Source organism: Chenopodium album, chromosome 2 (assembly GCF_948465745.1).
Source record: "Chenopodium album chromosome 2, dcCheAlbu1.1, whole genome shotgun sequence".
Classification (NCBI taxonomy): Eukaryota; Viridiplantae; Streptophyta; class Magnoliopsida; order Caryophyllales; family Amaranthaceae; genus Chenopodium; species Chenopodium album.
The window spans coordinates 85,411,396-85,435,356 of NC_137835.1; the positions used below are offsets into that span (position 1 = coordinate 85,411,396).

General features: G+C 36.1%; 1 protein-coding gene across 3 annotated transcripts; it reads left to right on the top strand.

Moving 5' to 3' along the window:
• Positions 1 to 15: 15 nt before the first annotated feature.
• Positions 16 to 21,174, top strand: LOC145591734 (dihydroorotase, mitochondrial-like). 3 transcript variants are annotated; one of them, XM_081648246.1, is made up of 10 exons: positions 16 to 203; positions 780 to 842; positions 1,555 to 1,700; positions 1,826 to 2,007; positions 18,665 to 18,801; positions 19,633 to 19,798; positions 19,935 to 20,051; positions 20,258 to 20,418; positions 20,614 to 20,809; positions 20,892 to 21,174. In XM_081648246.1, the coding sequence occupies exons 2-9, from the start codon at positions 813 to 815 to the stop codon at positions 20,803 to 20,805; spliced, it is 1,131 nt and encodes a 376-aa protein (XP_081504372.1). In that variant the 5' UTR covers positions 16 to 203; positions 780 to 812; the 3' UTR covers positions 20,806 to 20,809; positions 20,892 to 21,174. The 3 variants fall into 3 exon arrangements, with proteins under 3 accessions (XP_081504372.1, XP_081504365.1, XP_081504377.1); XM_081648239.1 differs by having other exon boundaries at positions 20 to 203; positions 20,614 to 21,174; XM_081648251.1 differs by lacking the exons at positions 16 to 203; positions 780 to 842 and having other exon boundaries at positions 1,596 to 1,700; positions 1,888 to 2,007; positions 20,614 to 21,174.
• Positions 21,175 to 23,961: the final 2,787 nt, after the last annotated feature.

Below are 23,961 nucleotides of genomic sequence, written 5' to 3' on the forward strand. Positions count from 1 at the left end.
AATTTCCCCAAAAACCCTTAATTTTGGCAAATATCATCGTCTATACTACGAATATACCAGTACTAGTGTTCTCTCTCGTTCTTCTCTTTCAACCTACACTTGTTACATTCTTCAAGCTTTACTCATTTTGGAAATTCCCCTGTTACAGAACACAGATTCAGCAACTAAGAGCTATTCTCAATTACAAATTCAGCAACTAAGAGGTTAATTTTTAATCCCTATTTTTTTTCGGGTTTAATTTCATTTACAAATGAATAAAGTTTGTGTATTTGTTGATTATTGATAGTAGAAACCTCAGTTGTCTAAGTTAGGGTATTGGGTTTTTGGAATTGGAGATTGCATAATATAATTTCTGAATAAAAATGACAGCTTTACTGATTTTTATTTAATTTTAATTTATTATTCTTTGTGGATATGTCTGTAATCTGTATACATTGATAGTTACAAATCACGTTGAACTAGAAATGTCATTGAGATGAATGCGTAATTTGAACTAGAAATGTGACAATTAAATCCGGATGTAATTAGTAGGGATTACTCGGTTATGTTTAATTGTTTTTTGAGATGTAAGTAAATGACAAGAATTTGAGATGATGGAAGTTTTTCTAAAATCAGTCTTGAAGTTACAAATGGCATTTACGTTGGATTTTATACGAATTGCTAGTTAATTTTGCTTGATAAGTTCATTTGACCTTTAGGCTTTATTTAGAATGTCTTCTTAGAGTAAAGATATTGAACTTGTTTAGCTAATCTACTCTTTCTGGTGTTGGGGTTGTTAGGTTGTATGCAGTGCTATTTGCAGGCTTGTCCAGATGATAAACACATCACTCTTGTCACACAATGTAAGCATTATTTGTTATTGAGTTCCCATATTGTGCTTATTGTGCAGTCAGTGGTCTTGAAAAAGATATTGTGTACATAAATGAATCGGTATTCTTGAGAAGGATATTGTGTACATAACTGAAGTGTTTTGATCAATTTTTAATACAATTTGTGCTTTTGTTTGGTTATTAAGGAACTATATTGTTTTCCATTCAATATTATGTTATCAATTGCCGGTATTGCCCTATACTGTATTTTGTATTAAAGTAGACGATTATACTACACGTCTGTCTTCTGGAACCTTAGTATTGTCTAATGACTGTTCAAAGATGTGGAATCTAGAGGAACATGTTACTTACATTATTTGTTACTCCTGTGTCAAAGTGTTGTAGTTTTCGTGAAAGTTAAAGAAATCATCTTAGCATTTCAAAACTAGTAATTAGACAGTGTTCATAAAGTAATTTATTTTGCAGGCCAGCTGAGAAAACCTTTGAAGTCTTGAACTTGTGTTCTATTTCTTGTGCATTTTATTTGAAGTCAATGGCTTATGATCACTGCTGCTTCATATGTGGTAAAACATGTCAATGCTTGTCTTAAATCTGTCAAAGATGCATGTTCTTAATCATTGAGACCTAACCCATCCAGCATCTTATTTTGATCTTGAAATTCTTGTCCTCGTTGTGTTTCAAATTTTTTTTGCTAACAAAACTTATGAATCTTTGTTCTATTTAGGTATCAATTTTGCCTATTCCAAGGATTAAAAGGTTTAACAATATAAATGTCAAAGCAGTAAAGATGGAACTGACTCTGACACGCCCTGATGATTGGCATCTTCATCTCCGTGATGGAGATCTTCTTGCCGCGGTTGCTCCATATAGGTAAGGCTTAAGACAAACATATGGTTTTTTTTTTTTTTTTAAAATTTTTTTTAAATTTTTTTTTTTTGTATGTATTGTACTTCTGAGGATTTTTGTAAAGTGTGCTGTATCCTTTTGTAATTCAGTGCAAAAAATTTTGGAAGGGCAATTGTTATGCCTAATCTAAGGCCTCCTATTACCACTACAGTTGCTGCTGTTGCATATCGAGAGTCTATTATGGATGTACTTCCTGCTGATAGCAACTTCAATCCTCTCATGACACTCTATTTAACTGATAAAACCAGCCCTAACGAGATAAAGCTTGCCAGTAAGTTCCGAAATTTACTTTGAGCTTTAAAATGTTGTTCAAATTGCAACTTCCTAAATCCTATAGCTAATTGTGATTTGTAATCAGTGTAGTGCAAAAGAAACTTATGTCAGAATATGCCTGTGTGTGTACTTGCTTTACTTCTTCTTTTCTTTTTCTTTTTTTTTCTTTTTTTTTTTTCTTTTTTTTTTTTTTGGTGGGTGGGTGGGTGGGGGACCAGGGGAGGAATGGAAGAGAAACACCAGCTATGAATTTAATCCCTAAGGTTGTTCCCTAAGGTTGTAAAAGTTGGTTTGAAACCATAAAATCCTACTAATAGGTCTTTAAAGTCCTTAAAAAGAATTTGCTCCAACTATATGGCTATTTTGAAATTTTGTTGTGTTGGTAATGGTTCCAATCACCAATATGATATTTTGAGGGTCTGGTGAGTTGTCAGGAATATTCATTAGGTTTGGCATAATATGTTTTTCCCTTGTTGTTAAGTATCTTCGTCATTACCTTGCACATGTGCTCCCACCTAAGACCTAAGCGACTAGGTGCAGCTTCCACGTTAAGGCATGGGGGCTAGGGCGTTGCTACAAGTCAAGGCATGCCATGGATTAAGCAAGGGGTACGAGCATGACGACAAGGCATAAAAATACCTAATTCTTAAAAAAAAAACCACCATTTTGTAGCACTTAAGGTAGTGTCTATTTGCCTTAGGGGGCGAAGGCCAAACCTACAAGACAAGACATCTTAAGACATGATGATGAGGGGTGGACCAATATATAATGAGATTGTTCCACGCACCAAGTGGGCCTCTTGAGGCTATTTGGCATCTAATAAGATTGTTGGGTCGAAAGATGCTATTTGCAGCAAAACAAGTAAAAACGGGAAATGTTTAAGGATTTCAGGTTTCCTCAAAAACTGAAGTGATGGTATGGGAGAGTAGGAGACATCTGAGGTTATATAATGTTGTTTGAAACCATATGCAACCACTATTTGGTCACATAAAGACTCGTGGTGACCTTGAGTTAATGTAGGGAAGCATGTAGGCCTAATTTGCAATTCAAAGGCAAAGTGGATGGTTCCACCCACCCAAATGGCCTCTTGAAGTCTCGTGGGGTATGTGGAAAGCAACTGGACCTCTTTCCTTTCAAATAAGTTGAAAATTGTCCAAAACTAAGGGTATAAGAGGTAAATTTGTTGTCCCCCAAAGTCATAAAAGCTGGTTTGAAACCGTTAGAGTCTATTTATAGGTTTATAGTCCCGAAAAAAAGTTTGCTTCTATTATACAGCTATTTTGAAATTTTGTGAAATTTTGAGAAACACCGGCTACGAATTTGATCCAATTCTTTTAGCAGAGTCTTTTTCTAGTTTGGCATAAATGTTTTTCCCCCCCACATATATTTCTCCTTACTGCCCATGCCAGGTCTGATGCTGTAGTCACTACCAGCCAAGGCACCAAGGCCTAGGCGCTGCTACTTTCCAAGCCAAGGCACGCCAAGGCCATGAGCGTTTCATCCGAAGTCATGGCACGCCATAGCCTTAGCAAGGGCAATGACACTCCTATTAGTGGCAGTTGAGGGTAGCGTCTTGGCTTGCCTTAGGCGAAAGGCGAGACTACACAAGGCCAAGGGCAAGGCAAGCAACACAAAGCCAAATCATGGCAACACAAGGCATCTTAAGACAGTTATATCAATTAACGAGGGGTAGGCCAAGAGATGAAGAGATGGGTTAGGGCACCAGTAGACCTTGTAAGGCCCGTTGGAACCCAAGAAGTGACTGGATGCATAACCTTGTTGAATGCATTATTATTCTTAGGTGGCCAAGTTTAAAGGATGGATATAATACTGAAAAATGGATTAGAGATTATGGAACCTAGTGTTGAAAACACAATTAATGGTAGGGGAGGCATCTGGGTTCATGTTATGTTATTTGGAACCATATAAAGCCACTAATTGGTCACATAAAGGCACGTATGTGGTTACCTTAAGTTAATTAAGAGAGGTGTGTACGTTATTAGCTAAATTAAGAGTTTAAATGCAAAGTGGATGGTTGCAAGCATTCATTTGGCCTTTCGGGGTATCGTGGGGTTTATGGGAAGCATCCCAACCTTTTTCTAACTTGGGTCCAAAAAAGATTAAAATTGTCCAAAAAATGAAGGCTATAATCTATGCTTTTGGACCAATTTTTAGATATTTTCCAAAATTAAACATAATGCACGGGGTGTTCCCTAAGGTTGTAAAAGTTGGTTTGAAACCATAAAAATCCTACCAATAGGCCTTTAAAGTCCCTAAAAAGAATTTGCTCTAATTATATGGCTATTTTAAAATTTTGTTGTGTTTGTAGTCAAAACTTGTAAGAAATGGTTCCAATCACCAACATGATATCTCGAGGGGGTCCTGGTGAGTTGTCAGGAATTATTCATTTGGTTAACAAACCCAATGTCACCCATTCATTACTTATTATTACGTTGATGATTTAATTAAAGATGTGCTTTTTTTTTTTTTCTTTTTTTGCATAGCCTTATTCTAGTTTGGCATAATATGTTTATTGACTTCTTAAGTATCTTCGTTGTTGACTTGTACATGTGCTACCACCCAAGAACTAAGCAAGTAGGCGTAGCTGCCACGCTAAGGCATGGGGGCTAGGGTGTTGCTAATAGTCAAGGCATAGCATGGCTTAAGCAAGGGGTACCAGCATGACGACAAGGCATATAGTTACCTAATCCTTAAAAATACCACCATTTTGTAGCACTTAAAGATAGTGTGTAGGTTTGCCGTAGGGCAAAGGCCAAACTAAGGCAAGACAAGAAATCTTAAGACATAATGATGAGGGGTCAGGGGTGAACCAATACATAATGAGATTGGTTTGCGCATCAAGTGGGCCTCTTGAGGCTCTTTGGCATCCTGATGCATAAACTTGTTGGGTCGAAAGATGCTATTTAGAGCAATGCCAGAAAACGCGAAATGTTTAGGGTTTTCAGGTTTCCTCAAAAATTAAAGTGATGTTATGGGAGAGTAGAAGATATTTGAGGTTATATAATGTTTCAAACCATATGCTGCCACTAGTTGGTCACATAAAGACTCGTACTGGCATTAAGTTAATGGATGGAAGTAGAGCTGTCAAAAGTTGACCCGACCCGAAACTCCGACTCAAACCCGATTATTAACCGACCCATTTGAACCTGAAAAAATGGTGACCCAAACCTGACCTGACCCGACCTGAAACCAACCCTAGACCCGAGTATGTGAGACCCGAACCCGAACATGAACTGACTTGGAGATGACCTGACCCAAAAATTCAACCCGATCTGTTACTAACCCGACTTGAAATCAACACGACTTGTTATTGACCCAACCTAAATTCAACCCAAATTGTTCCTGACCCGATTTCAAATCACTTTAAATGCAATTTAGACCACCTTATTATTGTTGATCAAAGCATTTTGTCTAGGGAGACCAAGTCGGTACATGCCAGCAAAAGAAAGGAGCATCATCCTCAAATTTAAGAGTTAAATATAGTATATATTTGTTGTATGGTCAAAAGAGATAATTATCTTCCTAAGTTATAGACTATAGCTCCCTAGTATATTGCCATATATATTATAGTCAAAGGAAATAATTTGCTTGATAAAAATGATAATTACTCCCTCCGTCCCCAATTGATAGTCACTTTTGCCATTTTTGGTGACTCCAAATGTTAGTCACATTTGCTTTTTTCAAGTACCATTAATATTAGTTTTTTACCAAAATTCTCTAACATTTGCAAAAATATTTGTGCAAATTTAACTTTTCATGTAAATTTTACTTTCCCATGTACTTTAATTACTCCCTCTCTTCTTTTTTGCATATCCAATGTAAATTTACTTTCCTATGTAAATTTTACTTTCTCATGTACTTTAATTACTTTCTCTCTCTACTTTTTTACATACCCAATATAAATTTACTTTTTCAATGTACTTTTTTTTAATTCTTCTTAATTCTCGCGATTTTTCTTCAAAAGTGACTATAAATCGGGGACGGAGGAAGTATCTATTTATAGTTAGTTGAACCCGAATATGACCTCACTTGGAAATGACCCGACCTGATTGTAACCTGCAAATTATTGACTTAAACATAACCCGAATTGAATCCGAGAATGACCCGACTTGAAAATGACCCAACCTGATTATAACATGTAAATTATTGACTTGAACCGAACCCGACTTAAACCTGAGAATGACCAGACTTGAAAATTACCCGACCTGATTATAACCCGCAAATTTTTGACTTGAACCGAACCCGACTCAAACCCGAGAATGACCCGACCTGATTATAACTCGCAAAATATTGACTTGAACCGAACCCGACTCAAACCCGAGAATTACCCTAACCAGTTTTAACCCATGAACAACGTTACATGGGACGGGATTCGATTCGAAACGTGGTACGGAAACGAATACGCGGAACGCTACCCGTGGTGAATCCGGTACAATTGGGTACGAAATAATTAAATTAATAAAAAAATTATATAGGTGATTTTTATTGAAAGGTTTTTATATCTAGGTGAGTGGATTGCTAAAAAAAGTAAATAAAATAAAAAGCCCAAGTTGTTTATTTAAAAAAAGCCCAAGTTGTTGAGAGACATATATAGGTTTAAGGCCTTTAAGCTTTTTACCAAGTAAAACAAAACCCTAGCCGCCACCCTTAGTGTGCACAAATAAAAAATAAAAACAAAAATGTTACTGCTAGGTAAATCAGGAGAGAGGAGGGAGAAAAAAGTCAAAAACTTCATAAATTAAAAAAGAAAATACACGTGAAAGAAGAAAGAGAGAGGAAACTGCATTAAAAATGTCGAGAAAAAAGCCATTAAAGGTTGCAGAGGAAGAACAACCGTGTTTGCTCAGCCACAACTAGGAGTCGCCACCTTCAACGTTCTGGTTCGCGACCACCAGCGACCCAGGTCGCGTTTGTTCCGCGTTCCGGTTTGCACGAATCAGATCGCGATTCGTGGCTCCGTACCGCGAACCTTGTAACGTTGCCCGTGAAAACCCGAATTAAACCCGACCTATTGTTCACCCGACCTGAATGTAACCCGACCTGTTATTAACATGACCAAAACCCGATAAGAAGTATGACTCAACATGACCCGACTAAAGCATGACCCGACCCACATAGATTATGGAATTAATCCGAATTGACCCGACCCACTCTTAGCGACCCAAACCCTACCCCTTTACCCGAATTGACAGCTCTACCCGAAACCTCCAAAATTTCTCAAAAAGCGTGGATATTAGTATTCAATTTTGAAATTTTTTGACTTTTTTTCACCCGGAAATAAAATTGCAGAAATGTTTATAATGATCCCCAATACCCTCCAAGAGTCCAATTGGGTGGGTGGAACCATCCAATTTGCCTTTAAACGACCAATTTCCCGGTTTACAACTAGCACCGATTTCATTATCTCAAGTCTACCACGAACATTTATGACAATATATAATGATTACATATGATTCCAAACGGCATTATATGACCCCGAAATGTATTCCTTAAATTTTCGAGGCTTTGCCTCAAAATCTCCAAAAATTCTTAAAAAGCGTGGATATTAGCCTTCAGTTTTGGAATTTTTCGACTTGTTTTCGCCCGAAAACAAAAGTTGCCAAAATGTTTACCATGGTCACTAATACTCTCCGGGAGTCCAATTGGGTGGGTGGAACCATCCAATTTGCTTTTAAACGGCCAATATACCGATTTACAACTTGCACTGATTTCATTAATTCAAGCCTACCACGAACATTTATGACAACATATAATGATCAAATATGACTCCAAACGTCATTATATGACCCCGAGATGTATTCCCTAAAATCTCAAGACCTTTCGACATCGTGATCCGAAATCTCCAAAATTTCTCAAAAAACGTGGATATAATAAGCCTTCAATTTTTGAATTTTTTTGACTTTTTTTCGCCCGTAAATAAAAATTGCCGAAATGTTTATCATGGTCCCTATTATCCTCCGGGAGTCCTATTGGGTGGGTGGAACCATTTAATTTGCCTTTAAACGGGCAATTTACCGGTTTATAATTTGCACTGATTTCATTAACTCATGTCTACCACGAACATTTATGACAACAAATAATGATCATATATGGTTCCAAACGACATTATTCGACCCTAAGATGTATTACCTAGAATATCATGGCATTTCGATACCGGCCCTTTAATTTCAAAAATTTCTCAAAAAGCGTGATATTAACCTTTCTTTTTGGAATTTTTAGACTTTTTTGCCTGGTAATAAAAATTGCCGAAATGTTTACCATGGTCCCTAACCCTTCGGGATCCAATTGTGTGGGTGGAAGCATCCAATTTGCCTTTAAACAACCTACTTACTTGTTTATAACTTGCATCGTTTCATTAAATTAAGCCTTCCACGAACATTTATGACAACATATAATGATCATATATGGTTCCAAACGTCAATATATGACCCCGAAATGTATTTCATAAAATCACAAGGCTTTTCGACACCGTATCCCGAAACTTCCAAAATATCTCAAAAGCCTGGATATTAGGCTTCAATTTTCGAATTTTTTAACTTTTTTCGCCCGGAAATAAAAATATCTGATATTTATACCATGATCTCTAATACCCTCTGGGAGTCCAATTGGGTGGGTGTAACCATCCAATTTGCCTTTAAAAGGCCAATTTACCGATTTATAACTTGCACCGATTTCATTAATTCAAGTCTACCACGAACATTTATGACAACATATAATGATCATAAATGGCTCCAAACGACATTATATAACCCCGAGATGTATTTCCTAGAATTTCAAGACTTTTCGACACCTTGTTGCGAATTCTCAAAATTTTCTCAAAAAAACGTGGATATTAGCCTTTTATTTTGTAAATTTGACTTTTTTTCGCCCGTATATAAAAATTGCCGAAATGTATACCATGATCCTTAATACCGTCTGGGAGTCTCAATTGGTGGGTGGAACCATCCAATTTGCCTTTTAATGACCAACTTACCGGTTTACAACTTGCATCGATTTCATTAACTCAATTATATTATGAACATTTATGACAACATATAATGATCATATATGGTTTCAAACGACATTATATGACTCCGAGATGTATACCCTAAAATTTAAAGGTTCTTCGACACTAGACCTCGAAACCTGCAAAATTTCTCAAAAACGTGGATCTTAGCCTTCAATGTTGGATTTTATTTTTACTTTTTTCGCCCGAAAACATAAATTGCCGAAATGTTTACCTTGGTCCCTATTACCCTCATGGAGTCCAATTGGGTGGGCGGAACCATCCAATTCGCCTTTAAACGACCAATTCACCGGTTTAAAATTTGCACTGATTTCATTAACTCAAGTCTAACACGAACATTTATGACAATAAAGAAACACATAATAAGGAGTTTGTCCCCGAACTCAAACTAGTCACATAAAATAGACTTTTCTTAATAAAATATATCGATAGAGTACTTAAATAATAGGGGTATTACATACTATCCCCCTTAAAAAGGAGTTTTTCCCCGAACTCAAACTAGTCACATAAAAAGAAACACATAACTAACACAAATTGAGGAACACAACTGAAACGACTTAGCATATGCCAATTTTAATCCTAGTTCTTTATTAATAGGTTTATTCCTAAACCAAAACACGTTGGGATATGAGGATCCCTGCGTAAATCCAACGAGCGGTTAGGCTCTGAATACCATTTTGTAACACCCCCAATTTACTAACTAATAATAAACAAGAATTAAAGGAAAAATAAACAACCTTAAAATAAAATTGCGGAATCATACACTCAAATCGGAGGTATTACCGCCACACTCAACAACCTGTCAAGTGTTAAGGCTTACAAAATCCCAATAATTACAACCCAATAAACTAAGTGAGCTATTTATACAACTTTACAAACTTGTTATAACAAACTAATCGAAACACTTGAGCTCCTTTAGCTACAACCACTTGATGAACCTATTTAGACAAACTTGAGTGCTCACCATTAAGGACAAATTCCAATATAGATCGTCACAGGGCCACCATAAAAAAAAAAGACATGGCCGCAAGCACAAGTAGCAAAACAAAATAACACACACGTGAGCAAAAAGCTGAGTAATCACCACATATCAGAATATACAGTATAATTGAATAATTGATAATACTAGCTCAATTAAACAATGTAGTTCGAAACTACATTACACATTGTACTCTGAAAAATAACCTTTATCAACTCATCCTCGAATAATAATACAATCCTTTACTCAACTCATTGTCCCATAAATATGCCACGCTCTTTGTTTTATAACTAGTCTTAGACATGGGTAATTCGAATAACAAACCAACAAGTATAAAAACTTGAATACTATCAATAACCTAAAAACACTTTGAACCAGACCACATACGAGCCAATTCCCACTGTAGGGGACCATAGAAAAAAATATATAAATAAAGATTGTACCTCATTTTTAACTCATGATCATTATCTCATTACCAACATGCCAAGAACTAAGGTATATAACGCTGAGCCTCAAACCAAGAACAAAACAATAATTTCTCAACCTTTTGATCTCATACTTGATCAAATAATTATTCATAAACAATCTCAACAATGGCACATGTTCCCAAATAACATAACAATTCAATTAAAAAACATCCCAACTCTTAGGGAAATAATACTAGTTCCCAAATATAATCAAATCTTAACCCAAAAATAATACTCTGCATTAGCAACCCTAAAACCTCGATAAAACAATACTCCCTATAACAACAACATTTAAAACTCTAGAAAAATTATAATACGATCAATCAATAAAATACAATAAAATAATAAAACAATTAAATCATACATCATCATAAATTAACCATATGTTTCTAAAACATAATCATAAGAATAACATTCATGAAACTTCACATAATAATATAAATACAATCAATAAATAAATTATAACCAAACATGTCCAATAAATTTACACATAATAATAATACAACCACATTAATATCAAACAAATTCAAAGGATCGATAGTGTGATTACCTTTGGATAAATTACAACAGAAGCAATAAAAGATCGAGCAACGTTGAAATGCACAACGTTTGATCATTATACAAAACATATTATGGTGGGGCTTCTTAATAGAATAATAAAAAAATGGAGATTAGAGAATAAAAACTAAACTTTTTACAAGAATCAATTGTGGGTTTGATTAATAAATCCCACGCAGAAGAAATAGGAATAGCGGCTCCCTTTTTTATTTTTTTTTTCTTTCTATAATACAATAACTTTATTAGGGTTTAACATAATTTATAGTTCGTAAATAAGAGTTTTACTAGACATAAAATAGGAATTAAAATTACTATATTAATTTTTTTCTATAAAATATATTATATAAAAATGTAAAATATCTGGGTATTATACCCTAAGATGCATTCCATAGAATCGCAAGGCTTTTCGATGCCAGGCCTGAAATTTTCAAAATTTCTCAGAAAGCATGATTAGCCTTTATTATTGGAATTTTTAGACTTTTTCGCCCGTAAATAATAATTGTAAAAATGTTTATGTTGGTCCCTCATACCCGTTGGGATTCCAATTGGGTGGGTGGAACCATCCAATCTGCCTTTAAACGGCCTATTTACCGGTTTATAACATGCACCGATTTCCTTAAATCAAGCCTACCAGCAACATTTATGATACCATATAACGATCATATATGGTTCCAAACGTCATTATATGTCCCTGAAATGTATTCCCTAAAATCTCAAAGCTTTCCGACACCATGCTCTAAAACTTCCTAAATTTCTCAAAAAACGTGGATATTAGCCTTCAATTTTGGAATTTTTTGACTTTTTTTCGCCCGGAAATAAAAATTGCCGAAATTTAGACCATGGTCTCTAATACCCTCTTGGGAGTCTAATAAGGTGGGTGGAACCATCCAATTTGCCTTTAAAAAGCCAATTTACCGGTTTACAACTTGCGCCGATTTCATTAACTCAAGTCTACCACGAACATTTATGACAACATATAACAATCATAAATGGCTCCAAACGACATTATATGACCCCGCGATATATTTCCTAGAATTTCAAGACTTTTAGACACCGGGCCCCGAATCTTTAAAATTTTCTCAAAAAGCGTGGATATTAGCCTTCAATTTTGGAATTTTTCGACTTTTTTTCGCCCAAAAACAAAAATTGCCGAAATTTATACCATGGTCTCTAATACCCTCCGGGAGTCCAATTGGGTGGGTGGAACCATCCAATTTGCTTTTAAAAGGCCAATTTACCGATTTACAACTTGCACCGATTTCATTAACTCAAGTCTTCCACGAACATTTATGACAACATATAATGATCATAAATGGCTTCAAACGGCATTATATAACCCCGAGATGTATTTCCAAGAATTTCAAGACTTTTCGACACCGGGCCGCGAATCCTCAAAAATTTCTCAAAAAGCATGGATATTAGCCTTCAATTTTTGAATTTTTCGGCTTTTTTTCGCCCGAAAACAAAAATTACCGAAATTTATACGATGGTCTCTAATACCCGCCGGAGTCCAATTGGGTGGGTGGAACCATCCAATTTGCCTTTAAAAGGCCAATTTACAACTTGCACCGATTTCATTAACTCAAGTCTTCCACGAACATTTATGACAACATATAATGATCATAAATGGCTCCAAACGGCATTATATAACCCCGAGATGTATTTCCAAGAATTTCAAGACTTTTCGACACCGGGCCGCGAATCCTCAAAAATTTCTCAAAAAGCATGGATATTAGCCTTCAATTTTTGAATTTTTCGGCTTTTTTTCGCCCGAAAACAAAAATTACCGAAATTTATACGATGGTCTCTAATACCCGCCGGAGTCCAATTGGGTGGGTGGAACCATCCAATTTGCCTTTAAAAGGCCAATTTACAACTTGCACCGATTTCATTAACTCAAGTCTTCCACGAACATTTATGACAACATATAATGATCATAAATGGCTCCAAACGGCATTATATAACCCCGAGATGTATTTCCAAGAATTTCAAGACTTTTCGACACCGGGCCGCGAATCCTCAAAAATTTCTTAAAAAGCGTTGATAATAGCCTTTAATTTTTGAATTTTTCGGCTTTTTTTCGTCCGAAACCAAAATTACCGAAATTTATACGATGGTCTCTAATTCCCATCGGGAGTCCAATTGGGTGGGTGGAACCATCCAATTTGCCTTTAAAAGGCCAATTGCCGATTGAGAACTTGCACCGATTTCATTAACTCAAGTCTACCACGAACATTTATGACAACATATAATTATCATAAATGGCTCCAAACGACATTATATTAACCCGGGATGCATTACCTAGTATTTCAAAACTTTTCGACACCGGGCCCCGAATCCTCAATAATTTCTCAAAAAGCATGAATATTAGCCTTCAATTTTGGAATTTTTAGACTTTTTTTCGCCCGAAAACAAAAATTGCCGAAATGTTTACCATGGTTACTAATACCCTCTAGGAGTCCAATTGGGGGGGTGGAACCATCCAATTTGTCTTTAATAGGCCAATTTACCGATTTACAATTTGCACCGATTTCATTAACTCTAGTCTACCACGAACATTTATGACAATATATAATGATCATAAATGGCTCCAAACGATATTATATAACCCCGAGATGTATTTCCTAGAATTTCAACACGTTTCGACACCGGGCCGCGAATCCTCAAAAATTTTTCAAAAAACGTGGATATTAGCCTTCAATTTTGTAAATTTGACTTTTTTTCGCCCGTACATAAAAATAGCCGTAATATTTACCATGATCCTTTATATTGTCCGGGAGTCCCATTGGGTGGGTGGAACCATCCAATTTGCCTTTAAACGACCAATTTACCGGTTTACAACTTGCACCGATTTCTTTAACTCAAGCCTACCACGAACATTTATGACAACAAATAATGATCATATACGGATCCAAACAGCATTATATGATCCCGAGATGTATCCCCTAGAATTTCAATAGTTTTCGACACCGGGTCCCGAAACCTCCAAAATTTCTCAAAAGCGTGGATATTAGTCTTCTATTTTGTAATTTTTCGACTTTTTTTCGCCCGGAAATAAAAAAATGCCGAAATGTATACCATGGTTCTTAATATCCTTCGGGAGTCCAATTGGGTTGGTGGAACCATCTAATTTGCCTTTAAACGACCAATTTACATGTTTACAAGTTGCACGGATTTCATTAACTCAATCGTATTATGAACATTTATAACAACATATAATGATCTTATATGGTTCCAAACGGCATTATATGACCTCAAGATGTATCCCCTAAAATTTAAAGGTTTTTCGACACTAGACCTCGAAACCTGCAAAATTTCTCAAAAAGCATGGATATAAGCCTTCAATTTTGGAATGTTTTGACTTTTTTTTGCCCGGAAATAAAAATTGCCGAAATGTTTACCATGGTAACTAATATCCTCCGCGAGTCCAATTGGGTGGGTGGAACCATTCAATTTGCCTTTAAAAGGCCAGTTTACCGATTTACTACTTACACCGATTTTATTAACTCAAGTCTACCACGAACATTTATGACAACATATAATGACCATAAATGGCTCCAAACGACATTATATGACCCTGAGATGTATTCCCTAAAATTTCAAGACTTTTCGACACCGAGCTCCGAATCCTCAAAAATTTCTCAAAAAGCGTTGATATTAGCCTTAAATTTTGGAATTTTTTGACTTCTTTTTGCCTGAAAACAAAAATTGCCGATATTTATACCATGGTCTCTAATACCCTCCGGGAGTCCTATTGGGTGGGTGGAACCATCCAATTTGCCTTTAAAAGACCAATTTATCGATTTACAACTTGCACCGATTTCATTAACTCAATCCTACTATTAACATTTATGACAACAAATAATGATCATATATGGTTCCAAACGGCATTGTATGACCCCGATATGTATCCCCTAGAATTTCAAGACATTTCGACACCGGGCCCTGAACCTCCAAAATTTCTCAAAAGTGTGGATATAGTCTTCAATTTTGTAATTTTTAGACTTTTTTTCGTCCGGAAATAAAAATTGCCGAAATGTTTACCATAGTTCCTAATATCCTTCGGGAGTCCAATTGGGTTGGTGGAACCATCCAATTTGCCTTTAAACGACCAATTTAATGGTTTACAACTTGCGCAGATTTCATTAACTCAATCATACTATGAACATTTATGACAACATATAATGATCATATATGGTTCCAAGCGGCATTATGTGACCCCGATATGTATCCTCTAAAATTTAAAGGCTTTTTGACTCCAGGCTTCGAAACCTGTAAAATTTCTCAAAAACCTTCAATTTTGGATTTTTTAAAACTTTTTTCGCCCAAAAACAAAAATTGCCGAAATGTTACCTTGTTCCCTGTTATCCTGCTGAAGTCCAATTGTGTGGGTGGAACCATCCAATTTGTCTTTAAACAGCCAATTTACCGGTTTACAATTTGCACCGATTTCATTAACTCAAGCATACCGCGAACATTTATGACAACAAATAATAGTCAAATATGGTTCCAAACAACATTATATGACCCTAAGATGCATTCCCTAGAATCTCTAGGCTTATCGATGCCGGGTCCTTAAGTTTTCAAAATTTCTCAAAAGGCGTTATTATTAGCCTTTATTTTTGGAATTTTTAGACTTTTTCGCCCGGAAATAATAATTGACGAAATGTTAACCATGGTCTCTAATACCAGTCGGGATTCCAATTGGGTGGGTGGAACCATCCAATTTGCCTTTAAACAACCTATTTACTGGTTAACTTATAGTGATTTCTTTAAATCAAGCCTACCACGAACATTTATGATAACATATAATGATCATATATGGTTCCAAGCGTCATTATATGACCCCGAGATGTATTCTCTTAAATCTCAAGGTTTTTCAACACCGTGTCTTGAAACTTCCAAAATATCTCAAAAGCGTGGATATAAGCCTTCAACTTTGAATTTTTTGACTTTTTTCCCCCGGAAATAAAAATTGCCGAAGTCTTTACCATGATCTCTTATACCCTCCGTAAGTCCAATTGGGTGGGTGGAACCATCCAATTTGCCTTTAAAAGGCCAATTTACCGGTTAACAACTTGCGCCGATTTCATAAAGTCAAGTCTACCACGAACATGTATGACAACATATAATGATCATAAATGGCTCAAAACAGCATTATATGACCCCAAAATGTATCCCCTAGAATTTCAAGACTTTTCGACACCGGGCCCTGAATCCTCAAAAAGCGTGGATATTAGCCTTAAATTTTTGAATTTTTTCGATTTTTTTTGCCAGAAAACAGAAATTAACGAAATGTTTACCATGTCCAATTGGGTGGGTGGAACCATCCAATTTGCCTTTAAACAGCCAATCTAACTATTTACAACTTGCACCGATTTTATTAATTCAAGCCTAGCACGAACATTTATGACAACATATAATGATCATATATGGTTCCAAACTTCATTATATGACCCTGAGATGTATTCCCTAAAATCTCATGGCCTTTCGACACCGTGATTCGAAACCTCCAAAATTTCTAAAAAAGCGTGGATATAAGCCTTCAATTTTTGAATTTTTTTGACTTTTTTTCGTCCGCAAGTAAATATTGCCGAAATTTTACCATGGTTCCTAATATCCTCCGGGAGTCCAATTGGGTGGGTTGAACTCCCAATTTTCCTTTAAAAGGCCAATTCACCGGTTTAAAACTTGCACTGATTTCATTAAATCAAGCCTACCGCGATTATTTATTACTACATATAATGATCATAAATGGTTCTAAACGGCAACACAAGGCATCTTAAGATATGATATTGTTTAACGAAGGGTGGGCCAAGGCATGAAGAGATGGTTTCAGGCACCAAGTAGACCTCTGGAAGTTGACTCAGATGCATAACCTTGTTGAATGCAAACTTATTCTTAGGTGGCCAAATTTAAAGTATATAATATTAAAAAATTGGATAAGAGTTTATGGAACGTAGTGTCGAAAACACAATTAATGGTAGGGGAGGCACCTGGGGTCATGTTATGTTATTTGTAATCATATAAAGTCACTAATCTGTCACATAAAGGCACGTACGTGGTTACCTTAATTAAATGAAGAGAGACGTGTACATTATCAGCTAAATTAACAGTTTAAAAGCAAAGTGGATGGTTCCAAGCATTCATATGGCCTCTTAGGGTATTGTAGGGTTTATGGGAAGCACCCTAACCTTTTTCATCTTGGGTCCAAAAAAGTTGAAAATTATCCAAAAATGAAGGCTATAATCTACGCTTCTGGACCAATTTTGAGATACTTTCCAAAATTAAACAGAATGTGCGGGGTGTTCCCTAAGGTTGAAAAAGTTAGTTTGAAACCATAAAAATCCTACCAATATGTCTTTAAAGTCCCCGAAAAGAATTTGTTCCAACTCTATGACTATTTTGAAATTTTGTTGTGTTGGAAGTCAAAACTTGTAAGAGATGGTTCTAATCACCAACATCTTTACAGGAATTATTCATTAGGTTAACAAACCCAATGTCACCCATTCATTACTTATTATTACGTTGATGATTTAATTAAAGATATGCTTTTTTTTTTTTTTTTTTTTTTTTTGCATAGCCTTATTCTAGTTTGGCATAATATGTTATTTCCCTTGTTTAGTATCTTCGACGTTGCCTTGCATATGTGCTCCCAGCGAAGACCTAAGCGAGTAGGCGCAGTTGCCACGCTAAGGCATGGGGCTAGGGCGTTGTTACCAGTCAAGGCATACAAGGCCTAAGCAAGGGTAGGAGCTTGACAACTAGGCTTGAGGAAATGAAATGGTATTCATGAAGTTGGATCATTTTCGAAGATTTCGGAACCAAGTGTCGGAAAATCAATTGATGGTTGAGAAGGCATATGGGACGTATAATGTTGTTTGAAATGTATAACAACAATTGAGTTAATGAAGGCAAAGTGGATGATTCCGACGGCCCAATTGACCACTTAGGGTTTCATGGGGTCCATGGAAAACATCCAACCTCATTCCATTCCGGGTCTAGAAAAGTCAAAAATCTTCAAAATTGAAGGCTATAATCCATGCACCATGCCTTTTTTCTTTTTTTACAAATGTCACTATTTTTTTTCCAAAATTGGAGGGAATGTATAGGGTGTCTCCTAAGGTTATAAAAGGTTGTTTGGAACCATAGAAGGCCTACTAATAGGTTTATAAAGTCCCAAAAATGACTTTGCTTCAATTATATGGCTATTTATAATTTAGTTACATCGTAGTCAAGAGTGGTGAAAGATGGTTCCAATCACCAATTTGGCATCTGGGGTCTTATCTGGTTGTTGGGTTACCAAATCTAAAGCCACCCGTTCATTACTGACCGCCATGCTGTTGCATCATGCATTACATGAAATTTCTTGTTCACTTTGTACTCCCTAATTCCCTATGGATTTTAATTCCCTTTCCATATTTTCACGGTCCAAGTGTTGGTTAGATTTTAACACATATGCCCATATTTTCACTGTTCTCATTTCATGATGGAGCACTGCTTATTTATCAGATTGTGTTTTTGCAATTACTGTTACTATCCTTAGCTAGAGTCTTTGACAGGATACTCGGATTGTTGAATGCAATTCTGTTTTTTGATTAGCAGTGGCTGATTCTTTTAACAGGAGAAAGTGAGGTGGTTTATGCTGTAAAGCTGTACCCTGCTGGTGCAACAACTAATTCACAGGATGGTGTCACTGATCTGTTTGGAAAGTGTTTGCCAGTGCTCCAAGAGATGGCTGAGCAAAATATGCCTCTATTGGTAAGTTGTCTTTATAAAATACAAAATCTACTAAAATGAGTTGGTGGAGAGAAACAAAAATTTCCATTCCATTTTGAAATTTCTAATTTTCACTTAATGAACTGGTAAGATAAAAGAATTATAATGTTAAACTTAATAAAACCTTTTATTTGTTTCCTCTCTCTTCATAATGCCACATCATGCTATGGAGTCCATAATGACAAACATTAGGCCCAACTGCAACATCATGCTCTAGAATCCATTGGGTAGTGCTCAGTTCATATCCTTCCTTTCCTCTTCCTGGTTTCTTAATTTGGGTATGGATCGAATATGGGAAAGAAGACCCTGGCATATCATTTTTTGGGGCAAACATTGAATCGTAGGTGATTGGCTTAGTAAGCAAATGAAGAAATTCATTGTTAATGTTAAATTATTGATTTAGGTTTTAGGTTGGGAGCTAACAAAAGTTTTCCTGAAAGATTATATACAATAGTTGTTGATTTATAAAATCAAAGTGAATTTAGGGAAACTGTCAAACTTTAAAGCCAAATTATTCAGGGAACAACAATTGTGGGATCTGGAATTCTGGACAGTATAAGTCTATTGAAGACACTATCTGAATAGGCTTGTTACTGTCCAGTTTAAGAGAACTTTCAATGATTTTCTGTATGGCTTATAGCCCATAATACATGAAAACCAGACCATTAAAAATCCTGGAACATTCTGATGCTACTTGGTTAACGGAATTATGCTTTAATGGTACAACAATGAATGACAGTTTATCATCTGTTTAACTCTGCACATGTGAAAAGGTAGAAGCTGTCCTTTATTAACTATGGCAATTTGTATTAGGTCCATGGAGAGGTTACAGATCCTGACGTAGATATATTTGATCGTGAAAAAGTTTTTATCGACACGGTTTTAAGACCTTTAATTCAGAAACTACCACAATTAAAAGTTGTAATGGAGCATATCACTACAGCAGATGCTGTGAAGTTTATTGAATCATGCAATACAGGTAGGATTATGGTTTTGTTATTTTAACAATGTCTATCTCTTAGATATTTTTTTTCAGTTATTCAATTTAATATAATTTAATTTTCTTTCAGTCTGCAATTTGATTTGCCATTATCTTGCTCCATTATGCTAATCAGGAAATGTAGCAGCTACTGTGACTCCACAGCACATCATTCTGAATAGAAACTCCCTATTCCAAGGAGGGTTGCAACCACATAACTATTGTCTTCCAGTGCTCAAAAGAGAAATCCATAGTATGTACTGTTTCATAGGCATTATAAACATCCATATTTTGTATATTACGTGTATGTGAAAGAATTTAGGCTGATTTTTTTACCTTAATAGCTCCAACTATAGAAGAAGATACTGTGAAATTCTGTCAGTTATGTCTTGACATGAGTTTTTGTCCTTTTTTTTGCTATCTGCATGCTCTGATTGTACCTTTTAATTGCTTGTGTAGGGCAGACAATTCTTTCAGCAGTAACCAGTGGGAGTAAGCAATATTTTCTTGGGACTGATAGTGCTCCTCATGAGAGGCAAAGGAAAGAGAGCTCCTGTGGGTGTGCTGGAATCTTTAATTCCCCTGTTGCTCTATCGCTATATGCCAAAGTTTTTGAAGAGGTATAGCTCATATAACACCCGTAACTTATGTGCTGGAATCTTCCTCTTGCAAAGAATGCAAGGAAAGAATGCATGTCCATTCTGGGGTCATCTCGAACTAGAAGCACAATAATGTGGAAATTGTTAACTTTTTTTGTATGTAGTTTGATTAGCAATTGCTGAAAGTTAAATTTGCTGCTTCATTTATCTTTTCAGGCAGGTGCCCTTGACAAATTAGAGGCATTTACAAGCTTCAATGGACCTGATTTCTATGGTCTTCCAAGGAATACATCGAAGATCAAGTTGAAAAAAAAACCATGGAAAGTCCCAGACCATATACCTTTTTCTTCCGGAGAAATTATCCCTATGTTTGCCGGACAAATGCTGGACTGGAAGCCATCTTTTTGATACAGTATGATCCCTCATCTATGTTGAACTTCTACGAGTAATACTCTCTGTTTCAATTTTCCCAGTCATAATATCTGTTAGCTTAGTCCTTCAAAAACTTCAGGCTTCTGAATGTGTTTGCTTCACATTCATGAGAAATACTGTGGCTGCTGAAATCTGATATGGGCAGTCTTGTAAGAGCTCCCTTGCCCCTTACATGAGAAATAAGAAATGACACGCAATAGAGGCTTCTGTTTTAGTTGATCTTAGGACAAAGATTACGAACAACTTTAAATTTTGATTCATCTGTAATCTGAGAACAGTGTAACCTGATTTTTTAATGCTACATTCATTTGAGAAGGATGCTTTTCATCATTCTTTCCCACTTTATCCTTTTATTGTTAGCTTTGTTTGTTCTTGTACTGCTCAAACTTCTGATTGTTTTCATTTTTGCGTAAACTCTTCCATTTGTGGTTGTATTCATCCTGATATATATGATTGTTTTACAGCTTACTACTTGTATCCGATCGGGTTGCTCAATCATATCCGCTCCATCTCAATGAGTAAATTGACTTAAATCAGTAATTTTGTTCTTTGATTAGGTAGTACAATTAACCGCATTTTCAGAACTTATAAATAAAAATATATTTGAAAAAAAAGGCCTTAGCAAGTCATTTCAGCTTAAGCCCACGAATATCCGGTGCATATCTTCATTATACATGTCAAAAGTTGACTCAACCCGAAATACAGACTCAAACCCGATTATTAACCGACCCATCTGAACATGAAAAAAATGGTGAACCAAACCCAACCTGAAACCAACCCTAAACCCGAGTTGACTAGAGTATGTGAGACCCGAACCCGAACATGAACTGACCTGGAGATGACTCGACCCGAATGTAACCCGTAAATAATTGACCTGAACCGAACCCGATTTGAACCGAAATTGACCTAAAACGTCCAAACCCGAATTTAACCCGATTTGTTACTAACCTGACCTGAATTTAACACGACTCGTTCCTAACCTGACTCGAATTTAGCCCAACCTGTTACAAACCCGACCCGAAATCATCCCGACATGTTATTGACCTGACCCAAATTCAACCCGACTTGTTATTGACCCGACCCGAATTTCACTAGACCTATTACTAACCCGACCAAAAAATTCAACCCGGTCTGTTACTAACCCGACTCGAAATCAACACGACTTGTTATTGACCCGACCTAAATTCAACCCAAATTGTTCCTGATCCGATTTTAAATCACCTTAAATGCAATTTAGACCACCTTATTATATTATTGTTGATCAAATCATTTTGTCTAGGGCGACCAAGTCGGTCCAAGCCAGCAAAAGAAAGAAGCATCTTCCTCAAATTTAAGAGTTAAAATATAGTATATATTTGTTGTATGGTCAAAGGAGCTAGAGAATTATCTTCCTAAATTATAGACTATAGTTCCCAAGTATATTCTCATATATATTATATTCAAAGGAAATAATTAGCTTGATAAAAAGGATAATTATCGATTTATAGTTAGTTGAACCCGAATATGACCTGACTTGGAAATGACCTGACCTGATTGTAACATGCAAATTATTGACTTGAACATAACCCAACTTGAATCCGAGAATGACCCGACTTGGAAATGACCCAACTTGATTATAACCCGCAAATTATTGACTTGAACAGAACCTGATTCGAACCCGAAAATGACCCAACTTGGAAATTACCCGACCTAATTATAACCCGCAAATTATTGACTTGAACCGAACCCGACTCAAACCCGAGAATGACCCGACCTGATTATAACCCGCAAATTATTGACTTGAACCGAACCCGAGAATTACCCTAATCCGTTTTAACCTGTGAAAATCCGAATTAAACCCAACCTATTGCTCACCCCACCTGAATGTAACCCGACCTTTTATTAACACGACCCAAACCTTATAAGAAGTATGACTCGACGTGACCCGACTAAAGCATGACCCAACCCAAACCCGACCCGCATAGCTTATTATGGAATTAATCCGAATTGACCCGACCCACGTTGGTTATGGAATTAATCCGAATTGACCGGACCTGAGTTGACCCGACCCACTCTAACCGACCCAACCCTGACCTGTTAACTCGAATTGACAACTCTACCCGAAACCTCCAAAATTTCTCAAAAAGCGTGGATATTAGTCTTTAATTTTGGAGTTTTTTTACTTTTTTTTCACCCGAAAATAAAAATTTCCGAAATGTTAACCATGATCCCTAATACACTCCGGGTGTCCAATTGGCTAGGTGGGACCATCCAATTTTCCTTTAAACGATCAATTTACCGGTTTACAACTTGCACCGATTTCATTAACTTAAGCCTACCATGAACATTTATGAAAACATATAATGATCATATATGGTTCCAAACGACATAATATGACCCCGAAATGTATCCCCTAAATTTTCAATGCTTTTCGACACCGGGCCTCGAAACATTCGAAATTTCTCAAAAAACGTGGATAATAGCCTTCAATTTTTGAATTTTTTTACTTTCTTTCGTCCGCATATAAAAATTGCCAAAATGTTTACCATAGACCCTAATATCCTCCGGAAATCCAATTGGGTGGGTGAAACCATCCGATTCACCTTTAAACGACCAATTTACCGGTTTACAATTTGCACCGATTTCATTAATTCTAGCCTACCACGAACATTTATTACAACAAATAATGATCATATATGGCTCCAAACAACATTATATGACCCCTAGATATATTCCCAAGAATTTCAAGACTTTTCGACACCAGGCCCAAAGACTCCAAAAATTCTCAAAAAACGTGGATATAGCCTTCAATTTATGAATTTTTAGACTTTATTTGGCCCGGAAATAAAAATTGCCGAAATATTTACTATGATCCCTAATGCCCTCCGGATGTCAAATTGAGTGGGTGGAACGTTCCAATTTGCATTTAAACGGCCAATTTACCGGTTTACAACTTGCGCTGATTTCATTTACTCAAGTCTACCACAAACATATATGACAACCTATAATGATCATATATGGTTCAAAACGATATTATATGACCCCAAGATGTATCCCATAAAATCTCAAAACTTTTCAACACCGGTTCTCGAAACATCCTGAATTTTACAAAAAGCGTGGATTTTCAATTTTGGAATTTTTTGAGTTTTTTTT